The sequence below is a fragment of the Strigops habroptila genome, chromosome 1 (genome assembly GCF_004027225.2).
Source record: "Strigops habroptila isolate Jane chromosome 1, bStrHab1.2.pri, whole genome shotgun sequence".
In the NCBI taxonomy this organism is placed as follows: Eukaryota; Metazoa; Chordata; class Aves; order Psittaciformes; family Psittacidae; genus Strigops; species Strigops habroptila.
In genome coordinates this window covers 34827583-34850344 of record NC_044277.2, presented here as the reverse complement: position 1 = coordinate 34850344, position 22762 = coordinate 34827583, and the positions used below count along the sequence as shown (strand labels likewise).

The window sequence follows — 22762 nt, the reverse complement described above, 5'->3', positions numbered from 1 at the left end:
GAAAATTATTCTACCAGAGAGATTCTAAAACTGAAGCCACTTCCTTTTTCCTACTCCCATGTGTGTTCGCATCTTGAATTAACTCAGTGTTTTAAATAAAACCATCAGCCAGATAATGAAGCATGCAACTATGTATGCTAGCAAGAAGTGGAAGACCAAAAAAAGCAAATTTGTAAGTATGGCACCTATATTATTTTAAAGCAATAAGTGTTTCTTGTTAAAACTGTTAGGCATGATGAATCCAATTCCTATGCTATTTTATTGGGAAATTAGGAATTTAACGGGCAAAGGCTGCTTTTCAGTATATAAAATAGCTTGAAGTAAAGTGCAAAATGAAAGGCATGTCAGTTAACCCACTGTAGTCTTCAACAAAGATCAGAAAAAGAAGATGAAAATAATGATACTCACCTTAAGCCTGCTAAATGCAGCTCTCAGGATCTGCGTTTCCCTCTTGCTCTCAGGAACAACTCGTATAACTTTATCACTGCCAATAACAGAACATTGAATTGACACTTTAATGCTCTTTGCGGCAGCACAATGCAACAGTAAATAGGTTCAGATAGATACTGTACTTGTACTCTTTTTCAATATCTGCAAAATGTTGGGTGAACTGGAGCTCTGCTTCTAAAATTGTTCCCTGGTTATGCAGTTACGTAGAGATGATTTGCTCTTTACAGATTAGGGTGTCAGCTTGGCCCTATATTTCTGCGTAAATGCTTTTGTTCATTCCTTCTAATTTAAAACATTCAGGCTGACATCTTCCATACTGAATGTCTGTTTCAGATCAAAACAATTTTGTTCTTTTCCAAAACAAATAATCTGTTTCTGAGGACAAGATTAGGTAAGGTACATTGCTTTTGTATGTTTAAACATTTAATGGGCTTTGAAGAGCCCACTGTTCCCACGCATTAAAGAGGGGACTTGACTTTAGAAGAGAGGTGACCTTCATATCAGGGACATGCCTTTTGCTTTATCCATTAAAGCTTGCACAAATTTTGTGAAGAAAATAGCTGTTCATACACGCTCAGAAGGTTCTAGATAATAGCAGCTCATTTTATGTACTTTCTTTAGCGGATCTCAATGAACATAACTTTGCAAAGATGACACAATAAACCAAATAGCTGTCCTTCCAATGACCATCATCCATGTCATGAACAATGGGAAGCTGGAAACCATAGAAAATATACGGGGTAATCATGCACCTAAGACATCATCATCATATTCCATACACAAAAGGAATGAAATAAATTTTCCCGGCCAGTGCTAATTCCAGCATTTTCCTACGTTTTTTAATTTGTACTGTTGATAATCACTGCTTCTCCTCTTCCAAGAGATCCTGGAGGTTGCTCATTTCTTTATTTCTACAGTTCCATCCACTAGCCAGAACGCCCTTTAAAAAAATTTCTTTATTTCCAGCTTCCTCCTTATCTGGTAATTTTATGCAGTAGAATTTCCCTTGTCACTAAGAGGAGTTTGTCCCTTAAATGTATTGTTAACTCTCCTACCTTCCTGAAGCTTCTAAGTCTGATCAGAAGATATATGGTCAATTAGAACCAACACTGGCGAGTGTGCATGTGCCAGCCTTACTGTTTTAGGAAGGCTCCCAAACTGCTGCTGTCCTCAGTGAGCAGCCACCTGGTCTTACTTTTGGTGTACTGCAGCTATAGCTCTGGTAGGACTCACTTTTGCTGCAAGAGTCCTTAATGAATATATAAGTAACCATTAAATACTGTCAGTAAGTGGTTCAGAAGAATGCACTGGTTGTTGGGTTTAGTAGTACTAATAAATACTGAATTCTGAAATGGTTTACTCTGCCTCTTTCTGGTACTCGTTTTCCCTTCTCCCACTCTTCTTTAGTCTTTCTCTCCAGTCAACATCTGCTCCACTTATGTAGCCTTTGATCCTTATTTCTGTCTGAGCCCTTCAGTTTTGGTTTTCACTCCTGTTGAGTTTTTCCTGTAGACAGGTCCCAGGACTCCTAAGTCTTCCAAAAGCCTCATAGCCTGAAAGTTTTCGGTCCAGTTAGACTCCAGGTTATGGCCGCAATAACACTGATGTACCCAGAGATGTGGACCTCAGTCCATTCTGCTTGGCTGCTGTTGACCTTACTTGACAAACAGTCTATGCCTAAGCAGGAAGATTTCTGAAAGCACTCTTGGTATGATCTGGCAGCTCTAAAATGTTAGGGGAAATTACTATGCTTCCAAGCCAGTTTAACCTCCTGTATAGAAACTTAGAGAGGAAGGAATAAGTCTCTTAGAGTACTACAACTGCTGCATCTTTATGAGAAAAATAGATGCTTTTAATTTATCATGCATGCAACAGAAATATTCTTTCCCATTATTCATTTCTTTCAGAGTGATAAATTGCTGTTAAGAAGGAAATGGGTAAAAAGAAGTAATGATTGCCCAGGACATGTGAAGGTGAAGTAACTAATAAAGATTCATTGGACATTTCTGGAAGGATTGGGACAATTGACATACAAAAACCAGATTTTAATGAAATAAGTAGCTAAGCATGTGTTACGCAGCTGTAATGGAAATTTGAAGGAACAGATATCACTTAGGTACAATCTTGAATTAATACACATCACTCCAAACTATCTTGGATTAGCTCAGCAACTCTTGTCATTTCCAATATGATGAAAGACCTGCCTTAAAGAGAAAAATATTGGTGCTGTGACAGATTGATCGTTTGACACATTGTTGGGAAATGCCTCAAGCTGTGTCTGGGTCTGCTGCTGGAGAACTCATAGGAAGCAGTTCAGCATACCTGGTACTGTTAGAATTTTATGAAAAGGCGGTTAAGCCGTTATGACAAGACAGTTAATTTTTTTTTTCTTGTGCATAGAAAATGCAGGAATACACCGAATTCCTGAGAACTATATGCTAACACCCACTTCTGTAGCTAGCCAGCCAGTGGATAATCATTATACATTCTTCAAAAAAGCAGATACCAAATCTGGATTTACTCTTGACATCTACCAGTTAAAGAACATAGTTGTAAGGTTATTTTTTAGCTTTATATTATTCCTATTTACATTTCACACTAAAGAAATTAAACTATTACCTTGAACACTATGCAATACCCATTGAAGTCAGTGTAGAAATCCAACAGCCTACCTAGTGTTTAAAAGCCAACAATAAAATCTACCAGATCATGGACTGTGGCTGACAAATGGCAGCTGCACCTCAAACACTCAGAACCACCCCCTGGTGAAGTCCTCTGCTATCCCTCATGTCTAGCTGCTGAGGAGAAAGAAGTAAGAGATCATTTATACATCCAGGAAAATGTATGTATACACGCAGATCTATGTCAGCCCTCTCCTGATTTATGCAGATAAGGTTATTTTTATAACCATAACATTGCTAAACTTTTTTTCTATTTAAAGTCTATGTTTTAAATTTTCTAAACAAACAGTAAGATGGGATATATTTTGTAGAAATTAATATAGAACTTTACATCTAGCAGGACAAACATTCAATTTACCCCTAGCAACTAGGCTAATGGAATTTAAAGCTAGGACTTAGTGAGATCATTTGAATTTTGTGTAAACACAGTTGAAAGCCTTTGCAAAGGGCAATACACAAGCTTTATGAAATGAACTGGCCAGATGAGAGTGGTAAGCAAAGAGTAGAAGCCAGACTGTTGGTGTCCCCAGGGACAGCCTTGTCTCTGAGCAAAACAGGTGATCAGCTGTTGGCTAGCACTGACATGCAATGGCTTTTTTTAACCCTTCATTACACAGCTGCTTTTGAAAGACAAAATATGCTACATGGGCTTGGGAAGGGTGATCTTCCCTGCCACCAACGGGGTCTAAAACCTATTGGTTTATTTCTTTGGCTCTTTTCATTTACATTCTTTTTTCCATCTACTTCATGGTTTTGTCTATGAACAGACCAGATGGATTCAATGAAACCAGTCTGCAGCATGTATACAACTTCTTTACTGATGGAATTAGTAGTTCTCTCTCATGCAGCTTTCCTGCTGAAGTCACATAGAATGGACTGCATTTATGTAAATTCTTCATTTCCTTCAGGAAAATCTTTCTTATTGTTTTATTTTCCTGGCTAATGTGAACCTTAATCAGATCTCTCCTCTCCCATGGAATTCAATAAAAGTATGTTTACAAAGGCTTTGCAAGTATTTTAAACACAATTTGAGGAATGATATATTATAAATCAAATATCTATAGAAAAAAATGGAAAGAAAACAAATCTCCATTTACAAGCAACCATTCCTAATGTTAAAGAAGGGATTATAGTGCTCAAGAACAAGCTGCCATAGCTACTGCACTTTAATGGTTCAGTACGGCTTGGGAACTAGTTACACACTGAAAGACACATGTGAAAAAAGCTACAGCATGAAAGCGTCTCATCAGATCCCAATATGCCATCAGATATCATTTGTGATGAAAGATCAATTGCCTTATTCCCTTTTCTCTGCCAAACACTTCTGCTAGTCAGAATGTTAAGAAATATTCAAATGTTTATTTTTTTAACTCTTTTTGTTACTGGGATGAAGAGTTCCAACTGGGGGCTCAATACTGTTGAAAAAACTACTCACTTAAATTAAGGTTGGGCTTCTTCCTGAGAATTGATGGAGGCATCTGGAAAGGGAACTTTACAAATCTTCTGAGCCCTTCTTTATGGTTTTCTGTGTTACAGCAGATGCTGATCCAAACAGAAGAGAGCACCATTTGTATTTTCTACATAGCATTACATATTTTTTTCTGCCCTTTAGTTATTAAGGCAGGAAAACTGATTTTATTCCTGGTATAAGGAAGATCTAGATAATCTATAAATTTGAATTAAATAGATTTGCTTGGGAAATGGAGGCAGAAATGCTGAGGAGGCAAAATATGTTATTGCATGATATTTATCAGTATAGCACAGATGAGTTCTCTGAAAACTGAATTTATATGCAAGTTGCCCACTAATTCCCAGGCATGGGAAGATCTGAGTTTCAAAGAAAGACATCTTTCAGGTGAAAAAAAGAGTTTCCTACTTTACCCAAGCAGGAAATTTTAGGGACTAAACCAATGCTATATTACTAGCAGTCTACTTTTAAACAGCTTCATTCCAGAGACAGATGGTCTGGAAAGGTGAATGTCTGCAGAAATTCCAGGTTTTGTTCCAACTAAGGAGCAATTCCTTTCCAAGCAAAGCTGGCCTCCAATGACTTGGGAATATTGCAACATACAGCCACCTAGCTCAAACAGAAAGTAGGAATCAGTTGCTTCAGTGCATGTCTCTGTTTCGGACAAACAAAAATTGTATGGCAACGGATACCATCTTGCCCCCCCAAGTGTCATCTAGTTGTATTCAAATATAAAAGAGAAAGAAAGAAGTTACTAAGGGCAGAAAATAAAATCAGAAGTAACAAGACAAATATGCACTGAAGAGAAACAAAGAAAGCAAGAAAGTAAACAACAAGGAGATAAGATAGGACAAGAGATAACAGCCTCAAGCTGCTCCAGGGGAGGTTTAGATGGGATATTAGGAAAAATTTCTTCACAGGGAGGATGATCAGGCACTGGAACAGGCTGCCCAGGGAAGTGGTGGAATCACTGTCCCTGGAAGTGTTCAAAATATGTGTGGATGAGGCCCTCAGTGACATGGTTTAGTGGCAGACTTGGCAGTTCTGGGGTAAAGGTTGGACTTGATGATCCTAAAGGTCTTTTCCAACCTAGTTGATTCTATGATTCTATGAATCTATGAACTGTGCAGGATTAAGATATGCAAAAACTTGGGAGATGCCCATTTTGTCTCAAGGGGGAGGCTGCAGTAGTCTACTTGTGGAGATTGACGGCACGGACTCCAATAGCTTTCTCTACCAAAGACCTTTGTTACTCCAACAAAGCTGCTTTTATAGTCTCAGTATATGTTCACGCACTATCAGATTACTTCTGATAGGGTACAGCCTTTTGTTCACGCGCTTACTTCTAGCTAACAGTTGGTTATTGCTCTGTGGTCACACGCACAGCTGTTGCAACCCAGATACTGATTTTCTTGCTGACACTTCCCTTTTTTGAGGCCAACATGTCCAAACTTGTTTATCTAACTTTCTCAAGGGCACAGGGCCCCATCACCAAGGTCGAATACTCCTATTCTGTTACCGTCCAAGTCAGAGTCTCCTACTACATCTACTTAAATGAAACAGAATGCATACTCACTTGAATTCACTTCCTAAAAAACACATTATAATAACACGTTTGCATGGAACAGCTGATGATTGTTTAGCTTGGATATAATCCTTCCCGTGACACATTATATCAAGCATAGTTACTTTCAGAGAAAGGACTATCATCATTCCAGTAAAAGATTATTGAAAGGAGCTTCTGCTATAACCCCATCTGCTTATTTATTCCCAAGGCTCATATATTTCTCCAGTGTGTTGCTCTGTGCATTGTAAGGAAGTGATGAGTAGATGGTGATGCTGTTAGGCCTGGTATGGTCCTGAAGGTACCACAATGCTTATGTGTCTGTCTGAGTGCTCCTCTGCCCAAACAGGAAGGCTTCTCCCCACCCTCCCTCTTCATCGTGACTGCAGAGGCATGTTGGACTTGTGTGGTGTGGCCACACAAGCTTGGTTTACTGTCCTGATTAGGTTGTGGCAATCACGACAGTGGCCCTGGACAGACTTGATTACATCAATTGCATATATCTTTATCCCCTTTCCTGTTCTTGACCCTCCCTTTCACCATGCTTGTACCTTGCTTTCTCTGTCCGTCTCCTCTCCTATAAACAACTCAGCCCGAATTACTTTTTCCCAATTGGTCCTAGCTTTGCTACATCTATATGCAAATTTGGTATTTCTAGATAATCTCAGCCTCATATGGTACTACTGATAGGGTTACCTAGGCATGGTTGCCTGCAAAATGTCCCCAGTACCTCACTAATTACCTGTGAGATTCAACCATTTCTCACATAACTCCTTCTTTACCTCCTGCAAGATCCAGCTGTCCTTTACAGCGCTATCTGAAATTTTGTCAGCTTCTCACATTGTCATATCCAGCAATTTCTCATGTCATGTCCCATAGTTTATCCACATCCTAATCAGTTATCATAACCTCAGACCAGGGTCTGGTCCAGAGCCTGCATGTGCCTTCAGCCCCTGCTGTCCTCCACACTGAAAGTCCACACAGAAGCTGATATGCTTTTCTGAACTTAAAAACTTCAGTTCATTCTAAGCCCCACACACACCTTCATACAACTGCAGCAGCTATTTACAAATTAAGTATCTTGGGACTCTGCATCAGAGATTTGCACTTGACCTCAGTGAAATCAAACAAAGAACACCAAATCTGAACAAGGGTTGTTACACAATTTATATATCAAGAGCAGAAGTCTGAAGAGGTAAATGGTTCAGTATTAGAGGTCTGCATTCGACTTCTTGCACAGCAATTTCCTTTATGACCTTGAGCAAACCATCACAGGTCATCTACAAGTGAGGTTAGGTGCTGGCTTGCTTGCAGGTTTCTTATACTGAGCTCCATATGCTTAACATCCACATTCTTGGCTGCCATTCAGTTGTAAAAACCACACACTTGTGTGGTTAGAGATATTTGCTGCTGGACAGGTTTGTTTGGTCCCTCTCTGCCCCATCTGTTTTAATGGTCTGAGCAAGAGTCTGGGCTCTGTCCTGGTGGGTGTGCTTGAAGCATAGGTACTTGCAAAGCACGGCATTCAGCCTGACTCTGCAGCTGAGGGAACACTCGCCTGTAAAGGATGATGGACAAGCTTAGGCTTAAAGCTGTGTTTAGCTGACAGTGTAAACATGGCTAAGGTCCCCACCCCTATAAATGGGGATGACAGCATCTTTTAAACTTGTGGGGGTATTGAGCCAATAAATAAATTCATGACTTTAAGCTTCCAGATGGCTATGGTAATGGGACCAATGGAGGGACCACAGATGGAAAGCAGTACATACACATTTTACAGAAGCTGAAGAACAAAATTCTGCAACTCTTTTAAGTCTTGAAGCATTGTTCATTTAGACCATAAGCTTCAGTGGTGTCACAAGCACTGTAAGAGATCATCTCTAAACCTAGAAAGATATCAAACCTCCAATGGCCCACAAGTTTGACTTGTTATGTGGTTCTCAGTTTCCTCTGCTTGCCTTTGATCTTAACAGAGAGAAACAGATACGCTCAGACAAGTACAATGCTGAGAAATGGGCCTGCCTTCTTCAAACCCTGTTTTCTATTACAGACACACACACACAAGGTAGAAGAGCAATTTATTTGTTCTAATGGTTATATTTTCCCCACGAGTTATCAAAGACTGCACTGCGTGAAACTGGACAAAGGCATCAGTTGCCCAGCAGGTCCTGAAAGGCATCAGAAAGACAATAAATGCCATTGCTCATGATGCACTCACTCATGGTGGGAAAATAAAAATCTTAATTTCTGCCTGGTCACCTGAAAACTACACTCTTTCTCAGAAATTTAAACCCCACCATTCCTTGACAGCTTTCCTTTTATTAAAGCAAAAACACCATCGCATCATGTGCACATGGCTTTGGCTTTTCTAATAAATCTCGAGACCTAAAAAATCAAGACTTAGAAAGTAAGTGCACTTAGAAGGTAAGTGATGTTAAGCTACAATTTACATCTTCTAAAAACATAATAAGGATGCTTTATTATATGGTGCTGCTCCTTTGCATCTTTTTTTCAACTTCATACAATGTCTAGGACCTTCCTTAAATAAATAACTTCAGAAAAAAAAAAATTGAGGTAAAGAAGAAAATCTTTGTGTTTTTGTAAAGCATATAGAATGAAGGATAAAAGCATGAACCGATTTCTGCTGCTGAATGGGACAAAGTCTAGAAGTATTTGGTTATTCCTGATAAGCAATCTCTTGAGCTCAATTTAAGACCTTGATCCTCAAGCTTTCATGAATGTATAAAGGATTTCAGCATTAGCAGGAGGAAGTCTGTACTCATTACTGTACTTGGCACAGAAACACAAATAACTGGTGAGTGTATGAGTTTGTAAGTATATAAAAATGAGATCAGAGGAATTGCCTCATACATATTTTAAAAAGTAAATGTCAAGATGGTGAGCTTAGTTTTAATTTAGGACTTATCATTAGTGGTTTCTATGTATTTATTCATTTATGCAAGTTACAGCAAGAAAGATGAAAATACTTCTGGAATGAAAAAACGTTACGGCATGAAATACTATTGCATCGAGATGTCTGTAGCATGTTAAGTTTCCCCAAACTATTCAGTCATGACATACTAGCTAGTTTCCTTCCACAGAGTGATTTTGTATTTTAATTCGTGGAAAGATGATCTTTAATGTCACCATATAAATAAAGGACAAACAGGACATGGCTCTCCACAGTTTTGCAGGAGAACAGGATCCATAGGTTTCAAAGTTGCGGAAGGATGCAAGGTGCAAGACACTGATGGGAGTACACACTGGAAGCAACCTACATCGTTGGGGGACATTGTTGAGTATACACAAATCCCACCAAATGGGCTTTTCATTTAGCATTGTCAGGTTTTGTGCAATGAAATGTTTTGGAAAATTTGGAAATGTTTTTGGATGCTTAACTATGTAATGGGTTTTCTTTAAATCAACTTTCAAAAATATTTATTGAAATAAATATGAAAAAAAAAGAAAAGTTTAATGACATTTTCAGCGAACATGGAAACCAAATGTGTGAGGCAGGAGGAGAGAGAAGTAATTTTCATGAAAAAATCTGGTTCCTAATCAGTCATGTCACAGAAATCTGGTGTTTTTAAGAATTATACACTGAAAAGTGCAGCTCCAATTTTGTACTACCTATACTTCAAATTACAGGGTATTTACTGAACCATCATTCCTTACTGAAATCAGTCCAATTACCTGTGATGGCAAATGAAGTATGCATGTGCCTGCAGCATGAAGTGTTATTTTATTAACTGTAATAGATTTTTAATGTCCACATTTTTATAATTTTCAGATAAGTTCAAGGTTTTTTTTAATGTGAGAGTTCAAAACGACATTTTGGATCTAAATTCAGTACTACAAAGAGAAGCCTCATGACTCACAGCATGTCTTCTCTTAAGGACCACTTTTCCATGATGATGAATTTATAGACAAGGTTCAGAAACCCTCCACAGTGGGACATTTTTAGCACATAAACAAGAAAACACTTATCCAGCTGCTCCACACAGCTATATGGATGTATATAGTCTTTTTGCTTATACATACAATTAGGCTAGGTTCACGCTCTGCAACTTATTGTCTGAGCCTTTTTGTTTGGAAATATGGGTTTTAAATCCTGTTATACCTTATCCCATGTGTTTCTCATATTATAGGAATTATGCGATAATCTGCCCAAAGGGAAGAACTGGCCACTCTAGAGAACCAGTGCTTGCCAGCCTGGTACGTGCAGGCAGCCCTCTCTGCCACACTCACTGCTCGCAGGCCAGCAGCTATTCAGTTTGCTGTCTGCAGCACTTCTATCGACATTTCATCAAAAGCATAAATAAGATAAGAATAAAGACAGAAAATGTTTGTTGATATTTCACTGGAATCAAATCTAGGTCCTGCATGTAAATATACATGTTGTCTTACACAGCCTTATAACTAATAGTACACCTAATTTCTTGCAGGATCTGAACATTAAGAGGCATTTGTCTATGAACAGACCAGATGGATTCAATGAAACCAGTCTGCAGCATGTATACAACTTCTTTACTGATGGAATTAGTAGTTCTCTCTCATGCAGCTTTCCTGCTGAAGTCACATAGAATGGACTGCATTTATGTAAATTCAACAAAACAACAGGCAAAAAGTGTGTTTAATATGATCGTCATAAATACCTTCATTACTTATTTTATAGGCTGTGAAAATCAGCACAATAGCCATGTAGAAGTGTCCTTGCTTTCATAACCTCCATTTTGAACATACTGGATTTTGCTGGGTTATTTTTAGGAAAGGGGAAAGTGGGGGTTTTTTGTTGGTTTTTATTTTTAATTTTTTGTTTTCTTTTAAAGGTAAAGTGGTTTTAACTATCAGTAAGAGCCACACAGATGCACCCATGGAAAGCCTGAGGTCAGCTGTATTTAGGAGTTGAGGGCTGGAAGCCAACCAGGCTCACTTTGCTGGACATGGGTCTCCCTTCAGAAAGGCTGTGCAAGATTCCCAACACCTTTGCCTTTGTCTAGCCCATCAGGATACTACATTTTATTCATGCATTTTTATAACCATAAATTTAGGTTCCAACCTGGAAGGTTTCTCAGGTGCAGACTACCCATGAAATATTGTAATGACTAGGACTGATATTCATACTGGCCAATTACTTGTTAAGGTGGGCTGCCACACATTTTATTGTTCATTCGGCTGGATCCAGCCTATTTTGTTTTTTAGCATCACAAGTGAAAGCTTAAACAAACAAACAAACAAAACTAGTAAGTATTGTAGAGTAAGTGGTGGGAAGAATTAGAGGGGAGGGCGTCCTGGCCAGGCTCCTCAAAATATGAAAGGTGACCCAAGAGAGCTCTGCTCATGATGTGACTGCAGCTGCTTCTCAGGGCAGTGCATTTCTTCAAGTGGTATTTAGTGTGTTCTTGTGAGAGGCCCTGTGCAGGCATTTAAGACAGTCTTAAGCCCCAGTGATGCTGTAATACATACATCACAGTTCTTGCACATACTTAACCATGTGTCTTGATAAAAAAGACTCAGGATGCTAAATTTAAACATGTTTATAGTAGTTTGCAAGTTTGCAGTCTCACTTAACAGCAGGCGACGGATGGGAAGGAAGTGTGTAACACAGTCACACATATAAACAAGATAGCAATGCATAATTTGATGGGTCTGACTCTTTGAACTCAGTCTTGATATGCATATATGCAATCTGACTCTCCTTTGATCTGGATTTTCTAAAACTAATTCTTTCCTTCTTTTTCCTCATAACACAACACAAACAAGTCCTGAGTATCTCACACAAACTGACCTGCTACCCTATCACTGAAAAATGGAACCTATAGTGCTGAAGAAAACCAAAGCACACCAAATGCAGAATACTATTTAAAAAAAAAAATCAAACTGAAAGCTTGGGGAGGGAAATAAATATTTTAGTGGCAATGAAATTATTTATTCTCTGAAGGCAGTTCCTGTAAGGCAGCTGCACCGGCCATTAAGGCAATTATATTTTCCCATTTTCATAAGCTGCTTGAGAAATAATTTTTCTCCACTATTTTAACGCTGTGTCAGTTCTCTACAAAATCACTTCTGACTTAAGGGAATATTGGAGATATGCGTTGCATAAATATGGAGGTAAAATCCTGGGATTTACTTCTTTCTTGTATTAGTAGTTGCTTGGGTGGGGTGACTTGGAATCTTACAGAAACTTCTGTGCCTCTTAGTTTGCTAATACCCTGACCTTAGAGGATGCCATAGTAAGATTTCCCTAAGCAAAAGAGCCGTATGTCTGCTTCTGGTTAAGGTAATAATGTTTAGCTTAATTGTGCCTATCCAGGTTGTTGCAATTTCAAATACAATTGAAAATGAGGCCAACCCCATGTGTTCTTCCTGAGCACTACTGTAACACTCCTGCAACTTCTAGCAGAGAGCTGTCAACAGAGAGAGTTATTTTGTTATGTCATGACAGTCTGAAGATACATGGGAGATGATGTTTGTAGGTATCTAATGAAATGCCTCCCCTTCCTGCCAACACAAGTTCATGAATAGACCAGCCACAAACCGAAATTCTGAATTGCTGAGAGGAAGCACTTTGTAAACAGAATGGCCTTGGGCAGGTATCTTGGCAAAGCACCTCTCAAACAGCTGCATTTCAGCATGCGTTCGCAGCACCAGTGTTACAGGCCCATTCTACATCATGCTAGGCCACCCAACCCTCCATAGCCTATAATGAATGACAGATGGGCATCTCAAGCCTATTCAGACTGAGAAAGATACGAATCATCCCCTGGAAGTCACCTCTCCATCATCTACACAGTGAAATATTTGCAGAAGAACCAATAGAGCACAATGTATTTAAGCTATTTTATATTCTTTTCCTTTGGTGGCCTTTTCCCCCCCTTTAAGGAACCTAAACCTGCTGATCTCTGGTTCCAGGGATATGATTGCTTTGAGCATTTTATTTTGAGCTTTGCACACTAATCTAACCACTCTGCACATCCTGACACACTTTCTTGACTCAGCTGAGAATGGCTTTTATTCCTGTTCCTCGCTAGTATGAGATAAATGTATATTTTTAAAATAAGGGTGACAAATAAGGATTAACAGGCAATGAGTCAATTAACAATTAATAACCTTGGTAAGGTTATTCACCTAACCAAAGCGGGCTAAAATACTTCACCAAGGAATAAATGCAGTCTGTGTATTATAGCTGTGTTATGAGGTTGATTTTTAACTTCTTGGCAATCTGTGCTTATACCTGTTAGGAGAAAGATTTATATTGCATATTTAAATAATAAGCCATGTCTTAGAATATCTTCCAAAAGAACTTGGTGTTCATTTGTTTTTTTATTGGTGTTAATATACATTGTTTTATTCAAGTCAATGGAGTTATGCCTGTTGCATAAACTGAGAATCTGGTCCTGGGTTTTCATGTCTGCCGACATCTGTGATGTGCAGATGTTAGGTCAAAATGTTTATTGCAGGGTATTTATTGCCCTGCAATTCGTAAGTTCATTATTGGTACTCATTTAAAAGATACCTACCTTGCAGGGGCAAATAAATGTCTCTGCAGTACCGCCTCACAGCAACATTTTCATTCCTGATGTTTTTCCTTTTTTTTTTTCCCTGTTTAAAAACATCCTGATGGTAGAATGAGTTAGATATAATGCCCAAAACAGCTGCTAACACCGAGGCTCTCTCCATGATACTGGACAGCTTCCTGAGCTGAAGCACATTGGAATAGTTGTCTACACCTGAAAGACCATTTGACAATGATGACAATTTTGGGGGAGCAGGAAATCATGGGAGATTTCAGAAACTTTCCCATTCTGCATCGAGAGAAAATTAACACTTTTCTATTTTAAATCCAACAGAAAGATTCAGTAGCTCAGAATAGCATGGATATAAAACAGGCAGCATGTGAAAACTCCTGTTTAGGTACCTGGTCTTGATGACATAGTGAAGGAAGCTTACCATGTCACAGGAATATTCTAAACACAGTGCATTTTAGGGGGTTTTTGGGGATTTGTTTTCACTGTTCAGTTTTAATTTTAAGCTTCTCACAGGCTGTTCTCTTCCTCTGTGGCAGAAAGGGGCTCTAGAATGGGGAATCATCCATACTAATGCAGTCTGGGTGAAATAAGGAGTATCAGTCTTCAGATTTCTTATAAAAGAGGTTGTAGCAAGATCAGTGGTGACTTTGTAGCCTGTTCCTAACAGATCCATATAGCTATGCTTAACATGGCAATTATGTTATTTATATGGTCTGTTAATAAAGACATAAACTGCTTGTAGTGAGCACTACGACAAAGCTGTTCAGATCTGCCCGTTTGCTGGAGAATAGAAGTCTACTTTTAGACCTCATTGTTCACATTTAGCTCGTCTATCATGGTGAGCATTTTGATTTTGTGAAAATGGTGAAAACTCAAGCCAGACTTTTCTAAATCCTTTTCTGGTAAGAACAAACCTTTGCAAGCTGTACAGGAAAATAAATTACAGAAAGATGTTACGTCACCTGCTTTTTATCTCCTTTTTACAGGAACTGCAAAGATTATGTTATTAAATCTTATTAATATTGTAAATCGAGGAAACATAAATATTAAATTTAATAAATATTAATACTTTTTTTAGTAGTAGATTTCCAAACTTTATAATACCACTCAACTGGGAAATAGTGCACATTAAAAGTGAGCAGTACAAGGAAATACCAGATTAAAAAGTTCACACTAGAAGCGGCATGGTAAGGTAGGGTAAGGCAGTTTCATCACAACAACAAGGAAGGGCTGAAAAATGTGAAAGAAAAAGAAGAAAAGCAGTGAATATTTTTGTTTGCTTCTGTAAACTGGAAACTCTGAGGTAGAATTTTACTTCAAGGAGTACAGTCTTGAGCATTAAGAAACACATAGTGAATGACTGAATGTACAAAGAAGTGTTAAACAAAAGACTACCACACTACGGATCTAGAGAGGTGTCCAGTGTCCCTCAATGAAGGACCATACTGCAGGAGCCTCATACCCACAGTAATCCCACTTCCCAGTTTCCTGCCTCCGGGAACTGTTCCTGCCACAATGCCTACAGCAGGACAGTTTCCTTTTCCTTTCCTTAATGCCTCAAATACCTTAATTACCTTATATACCTCTTGATGTGATTTTTTTGTTAGCATGGGTCAAAAGGTGGTTATCTTTATCAAAGCATCGCAAGGAGAGCTCTCTATTTTGGACCAGTCTTTTAGCCCAGAGTCAGCAGGACATACCTGTGGTAGGTGACAGCCAGCTGGATGCTCGATTGTAAAGTGTCACCTCAAAGTGTCACCTCACAAGGAACAGCAGTGCGATGCTGAGGCACTTTGAAGTGCCCTTGCAGAATCTGCTTGCTCTTTTTCAGTAAACCATAAAACCGAACTACTGTGGAGAATAACACTATGTGGTTGTAAGGGGAGGTTTTCCCCTTCTGCCCTCAAGCCAGAAGCTGTGAACAGTTGTGCTCAGTTTACTACAAGGGAAATTGCCAACGCCAGACAAATTTGTGTCTTTTAAATCTCCAGCCCAGCCTGTCTCTCTCCAGGGCTGTTGGGACTTGCCCTGCATTTCTGAAGCCCACTCATGGTAATATGACTCCATTTATAGTAACTTCAAAAGTGAAAGCCTGGTATTAACCACTTTTGTTATTGGAGAATTTGTATTTCTTGTTACTGATGCCTTGGTTTCCATAAAGGAGAGGTTCAAAAGACACCTTTTGCAAGTGAATTCAAGGAAAAAAAATACAGCATGAGAGTTCATGCTTTGCTGGTTTTGTGTTGGGTGTGGTGTATAGCTAACATATGTGGGACTGGTTATGGTGATGCACATCTCTCATGGGAATAGCTGAGAAGACAGAGAGCACCAGCAAGACAGTGCCAGCTCTCCCCAGTCACACAAGACCTGCCACCCAGGCCAAGGCGATGGGATGTTTCTCCAAGTCCGCTCAGATGGGTGGCTCAGGCACACACAGGTAAACATTCTGCTCCCCCGATATAATTTTTTACTGAAGGACAAATACTGTTTACTAAATATGACTCACTTCCGTGCTCAGCTAACAAAAGAAATGGTATGAATGAATGATCCTGAACTGCTTCAGTAGTTAGTCAGATAAATGATTTCTAATCTCTGAGGACAGTGATTTGAGGTGATCCAGATAATTACAGACACAATATCCTTCAGCATACAGGTCCCAACAAACAGATAATTTATGTCAATGGTTTATGTTAACCACATTTGCTTCTGCAGTTATCATGTCTGGGCCACAAACGAAAGGAGACGAAAAATTTGCTACTTCAAATACATTCCTGGTACAGAGCAGGCAATGATTTCATTTTTAGGCAATATAAATCTGATTACAGTGGGAGAGTGTTCTTCAGAAAAAGGAGCCAATGGCTGACTAAAGCTTTTAGAAAATACACAAGTAAAGGAATTGTGGATTGCTCTGGACAGAAGCTACTCCCTATTATACCCACAAATTACAAAAACAACTAATCAAAAATACAACAATTTTGTGTCCTTCTCAAAGACACCTCAGAGATTTCAGTCTCTCTATCAATGATTGATAGGTGATGGACATTAGGAAGAAACCTTTGCTGCAGGCACACTATTTAACAGCTGCAGTGTTTTAGACACCCTATTCTTTAGCTGTTAGTGCTGGGAGAGGGACAGAAGCTACATAAACATTTTAATTCAGATCAGGAGTGCACTTCCAATGTGAACCTGAGTGTCCCTCCCTACCAACATGAGGTTCACACTACCAGTCTCATCAGTGTGTCTACATAGCACTACATGCTTACATAGACATAACCTGAAAGGGTGGTTATTTTGACTCAATATGCCAAGACTTACAAGTAGATCTTTGCTTAGGTTTGAACTTAACCAGAAGTCATACTTTAAATATACCAAAGAGAGCCGCATCCTGGGCTGCATCAAAAGAAGCGTGACCAGCAGGTCGAAGGAGGTGATCCTGCCCCTCTACTCTGCTCTTGTGAGACCCCACTTGGAGTACTGCGTACAGTTCTGGTGTCCTCAACATAAAAAGGACATGGAGCTGTTGGAGCGAGTCCAGAGGAGGGCCACAAGGATGATAAGAGGGCTGGAGCACCTCCCATATGAAGACAGGCTGAGAGAGTTGGGGCTGTTCAGCCTGGAGAAGAGAAGGCTGCGTGGAGACCTCATAGCAGCCTTCCAGTATCTGAAGGGGGTCTACAAGGATGCTGGGGAGGGACTCTTCCTTAGGGACTGTAGTGGTAGGACAAGGGGTAATGGGTTCAAACTTAAACAGAGGAAGTTTAGATTAGATATAAGGAAGAAGTTCTTTACAGTGAGGGTGATGAAGCACTGGAATGGGTTGCCCAGGGAGGTTGTGGATGCTCCATCCCTGGCGGTGTTCAAGGCCAGGTTGGACAGAGCCTTGAGCCACGTGGTTTAGGGCAAGGTGTCCCTGCCCATGGCAGGGGGGTTGGAACTAGATGATCTTAAGGTCCTTTCCAACCCTTACAATTCTATGATTCTATGATTCTATAACTACTGGAGGGCATTTTTTCCTACAGAAGACCACCATGTTTGAGAGTGTGGATGCATATCCTACACTACTGCTTGAGGAAAACCTTTTCCCGCACTCAAATCTATGCCACCAACACGTAGCTACAAGTCATCCTGCCTTCTGGTGAGAGAACTTTCACCCTTAGACTTTTGTCAGATTTGAGGTACATCCTGATTTGCCAGTAACTACTCAGGAAACTTATTTATTTCCAAAGAAATAATAGTAAGGAAGTTAATCTATTTAGCTTCCAGAAGATTTTTATCAAAATATATTTTTAATACCTCTGCTGCCTCTTTTTGAGGGCCAGTGAAAGCACTGAAAATCTGTCATAGAAGTTTCTATTCTGTTGAAGGCCAATTTCATCAAAACACATCCAGAGTAACTTTTGTTTTTACCTGCTCTACCTGACAGATGTTTTCTGCCTACAAGGACACTACATTACACAAGTGTTGATTTCTGAATGCTAACAAAGTTGGTACATACTTAAATTATAAAATAAGCTTTCTCAGTTCCACATCAGACTCTTACGTAAAATATTACAGTTTTAAGCAAGTGCCAATGAAACCAAAGCACTCTTCTTCAAAACTTCTCCATAAAATACTTTAATGATCCAGCTACGCATGAATATAGCTTTCTAAAGGTCTTTTGCAACACCATAAATTCTCTGTTCTTACAGATTTTAGAATCTCTTGCCGTCAGCCTAAGTTTTAAAATTAAGTGCTGTAAAAGTTTAACTACTAATTCTGATGCTTCTAGCTTCTTTCCTCTTTTCAGTATTCATGTTTAGCTATTTTTGAGTAACACATAAATGTCAGCCTTAAATTAGGAAGTACTTTGAGCCAAAAGTGATGAATTTTACTAAGTGATTTGATTGATAGATTTTAGGGGCTCTTTATATGCTCCAAGGTTTGCATTTCACATTTATTCTGAAGGTCAATTGCTGAGAGAATGAACTGTGTAACAAAGGGGCTATCAGTTTGGTAGATAGAGTGAACAGATGCCTAATTCCCTGGGTAGATGAGTATTTGGGTGCTATTTGTCCACAGGAAGCCTGTTAATCTGCCAGAGCTTGATACAGTTTTCCACAGCAGTAAGTGGCATCCTGGTGCTATGTTATCACTATTGTAAATCACCACACTATCAGGCATGACCAGATAAATGCAGTGTAATACAGAAACGCACCAGATCCATGGCTGTCTTAGGGAGTAGAGCAGGGTGGCTGCTACCTTGCCATTTGCTGTGATTTTGGATGTGAAAGTGGAGAGATTCCTGATGTTCTAAGTCTCCTTAATGCTCACACTTAATGAGCAGCACTTAGGACTTGCCTTTCGGCATCCTCTGACGAGCAGAATAGCTGCTGACTTCTCTTGTCCCACTGTTGTTCACAGTGAAAACAAAGGAAGAAACAGAAGTCCTTTTATTTATGCTTCCTCTGATACCAGTACTATAACGGAAACTATTGTAATGGTTTCAGATCAGTTTAACAGCATGCTTAGTAATACCACACAACAATTTTTTTTATATCAGATTATGAAAGATTCATAATCCATTGTGTGGCCATCACTGGTCTAAGGTTTGGCTGCAGTAGCAATTTCTAAATGAGCACTAAATTGGAAGAGAAGTGGGAGCATCATTATCACAAGAACAGGGAAGGCACTGAAGAATATAGAGGCAGCAAGGGGAAAGGCTGGGGGCACAGCTCAGCAGGAACAGACCTCAAGAAGTAGAAAACGGGAATCTGGAGATTAAGAGGTGGGCAGTCAGAGGGATTGGCATAAAGACAAAAGGTTTTACATCTCTAAAGCAAATACAATTGGGGAGAAGGTCTGTCTGTAGAGGTTAGAAAGCATTTGTACGGAAAAGCTTGACTGTCACTCAGCATAACATACTGGTGTTTAATAATTTTCTGGGGTGCAGAAGTCAGTGATGCCTGTGATAAATAGCGCACAGAGCTAAAGAGGAGTGCCTGCAGCAATCCTCTGTCCTGATGCTTTTCTGCGTCCCCAGTCATTGCCAACTTTGAGTATTGAAACACTTTGTGCAGAATATAAGAGAAGTTTAAAAAATTTTGAGTACAGGAAAACAAGCATTAGGCTATTTACCTGCTGGTTATAGGTTCACAGTGGAGACTAATTTTCCATGAGTTTTCAGATTACTAGGTATTCTTGACTGCATCATCCATGCAGAAGAGAAAAATAAAAGTAATTCTTAAGATCAGTATGAATATAATCACCTCCATGGCTCTAGAAGGCCTGATAATAAAATGGCCCTAGACCATTCAGCAGAGCAGGTATATTACATACAATCTGGAGTGTCAGATGTAGCAGCAAGAGTACTAGGGTGCTGTAATCAACACACAAATTTAATAGACTAAGAATGAACTATCTAAATCCCTCTGTTTTCTAGCTCATTTCATTTGGAAATTATTGATGCTTCTTTTAAGCAATTTAATGTTTTTATTAGGGTTTAATATCCAAGAGATAACAATCAGAATTCTTTGTCTCCCTAACAGCCGCTCCTATCTAATTCTAAAAGCAGTAAAGGGCTTCCTTGCAGAATACGTTAAATCAACATATACATAAATGGCACCACCTACAATCTGTGTTTCAGCTGACATGCTCTGTTTGATCCTACACTAATCTTCACAACTGACAAATAGAATTCCTCCAGCTGACTTCCTTTAGTAATAGATTTCTGACAACAGAGCCCTAAACCAAGGTAGAAGCTATTATAAAAACTTCAGACTCAGCTTAGTAATGTAAGCCCTTGAGAAGTTTCTGACTAGTCAACGGATGTATTAATGGTCTTGTACAGATGGGAAATCTTCTAATTGCTTCTTTTGAATGTCTGCAACTGTAGAATTTCGGGTAATGCACAGGAGTATTCAGGATCATAATTCCTGCAGTACTGTAAATTTGTCCCAGCCCTTAGAAACCATTTAGAAATGCATATTTAGAGGCTTGGAAGAGCAAGGTTGTAAGCCCTAAATACTAGGGCTGAGTGCAACATTTTACTTGTGTGGAGATCCTCTCAAGAAAGAGAAGGGATGGGAATAAGCCTAAACATCAAATGTTAAAGCAATCACAACCAGGAACACATGGCAGTCCAGACAGCCCATTGCCAGTGAAAGCATGTGTCAAACTCAAAGGCCCAATTTAAAGCTGGCAATATAAAGTCTGCATAGGCTGCCAAAGAACCAGATGTTTCATGCCTGGAAGACTCTCTCTCTCTTTCCTTCACTGACTCTTTACTTATGGGTCCTGTGATTGATATCCCAAAAGAACAGCATAAAACATTCACGATCTCATGTGAGGTACTGTGATCACTGGCATACGTAAGAGCTTTTAATTTTTTCTTTCTTTCTTTTTCTTTTTTTAAACAAAAGGTTGAAAATCTTTCTTAGCAATTTAAAACAAGAAAAATGACCTTTTAAATAGTTCATCTTACTACTTCAAGTGCTTTGGGCTCAAAATCTGCTACCAATATGACTTCATTTATGGAGTAATATTTGTAAAATGGAGCATAGTATCTTATTTAATTTAACAAAGTCAGTTTATGGCTGATAATACAACTATTTGTGTAAAAATGTGGGGTGAGGTTGAGAAATTCTGGTCACAGCATGGATTAAAATGCATTACAGTTTCATTCACTTTGAGAAATTTGTAACTTTTGGGGAAAGCAGCTTGTTTACTTTCAACTGTCCAACGTGCAAACTTCTGAAGCAAATAGTCCTGAGAATTGTTCAGGTTCCTGAATCAATGTCTGCATTTTCCCCCAGCAATTCAACACATAAATAAAATATAAGGTGTCAGTGTTAGTTATTTTATCGAAAGGAACAACAAAGCTATAAGCTTGAAGGAAAAGTGTGACTTGAAAAACATTCCTTGAGCAGAGAATTAATGCACTAAGGTTTAGGAGTCCCTTGTGTTACCAAGAGAAGCAACATAATCTACTTTTTGGGAGCGCTGCTAAACAAAGAAGTCAGAGCTCTTATTAGATGATATGGTTTTTGCTTTCAACCAGGCAAAAAAAAGGCTCAATGCTTTGACCTGGAACTTGTGAAAATCTCACCTATGCGCCTGGTAATCACTTTTTCCTCAAATTAAGGAGTGTTGATTTTTGGCTGGATTCTGATTTCGTTCCATCAAAACCACCCTGCGTACCTTGGCTGCTCTCCCAAAACTCTAACTGGTGAAGCAGCGACTCTGTGGGTGTTTTCAAAGTTCAAGATGTGGTTACAACTGAGCTATGGCTTGGACTATTCATGCTGAATGTGATGTGATGAGTTTGGCTCGTCTGCTGGGAGAAAGTATGGAAGACGGTGAAGGGGCTACTTCGAAAGACTCAGCTCACCGACAAAGCAAAGCAAATCCCAGTAGTACCAATTCTCTGTTCTGGAGCTGTGTACCATCTGTGGTAGTAAGCAGATATTATATGCACTCTTCTAACAACCTACAACTGATTTCCTGAGACATGCCTTTAGATTTGTTTAGTACTTGATTGTTAAAAAGCATTTACTGCACTGATTATTTGTTAAACATCAATCTGAAATACAGTTTGCTGAAGTAAGGAAAACCACAAATGCAGAGATCTTTAAGTATTGTGTCTTTGTCACTGAAATACCAAACTGTCCATTTGAGATTTTATGTCATTCATTTTGTTTAGACAACTCACTGCTGTGCTCTTAGAAGAAAATACTCCATGCTGCAGAAGTTGGATTTATGAAACATGGTGCAAGCATGTTCTGCCTAACAGCAGGCAGACAGAAAATGCCTAGGGTGTTCTGTAATTGTCCTGGGAATACGGTTTCTAAAACATCTCAGATTTATTACTGTAACTTTCATCAGATACCTGATACAGCAAATGTTTCTAAAGTTTTTATAGTTTTTATCTAAAAAAGATGGATTGTTTAGTCTACCTTTCTGGCTGACATCATGCTATTCATACTTTCTGTATGAAAGACTGTTACCTCTGTGTGTGTTGCTTTGACTTAACAGGTTTGGAGATATTATGGATGCCTTTCCCATTTCAGAAATGTTGATGCAGATATTTGTGTGA

General features: G+C 39.1%; 1 protein-coding gene across 1 annotated transcript in view; it reads right to left on the bottom strand.

The window, feature by feature from the left end:
• CPA6 (carboxypeptidase A6) overlaps nucleotides 1-22762 on the bottom strand; it is a 93178-nt gene that overhangs the window by 46402 nt on the left and 24014 nt on the right. The window contains exon 3 of the mRNA XM_030511078.1: nucleotides 409-484. Coding sequence (XP_030366938.1) covers nucleotides 409-484 — 76 coding nt within the window. The remainder of the gene's footprint in view (nucleotides 1-408; nucleotides 485-22762) is intronic.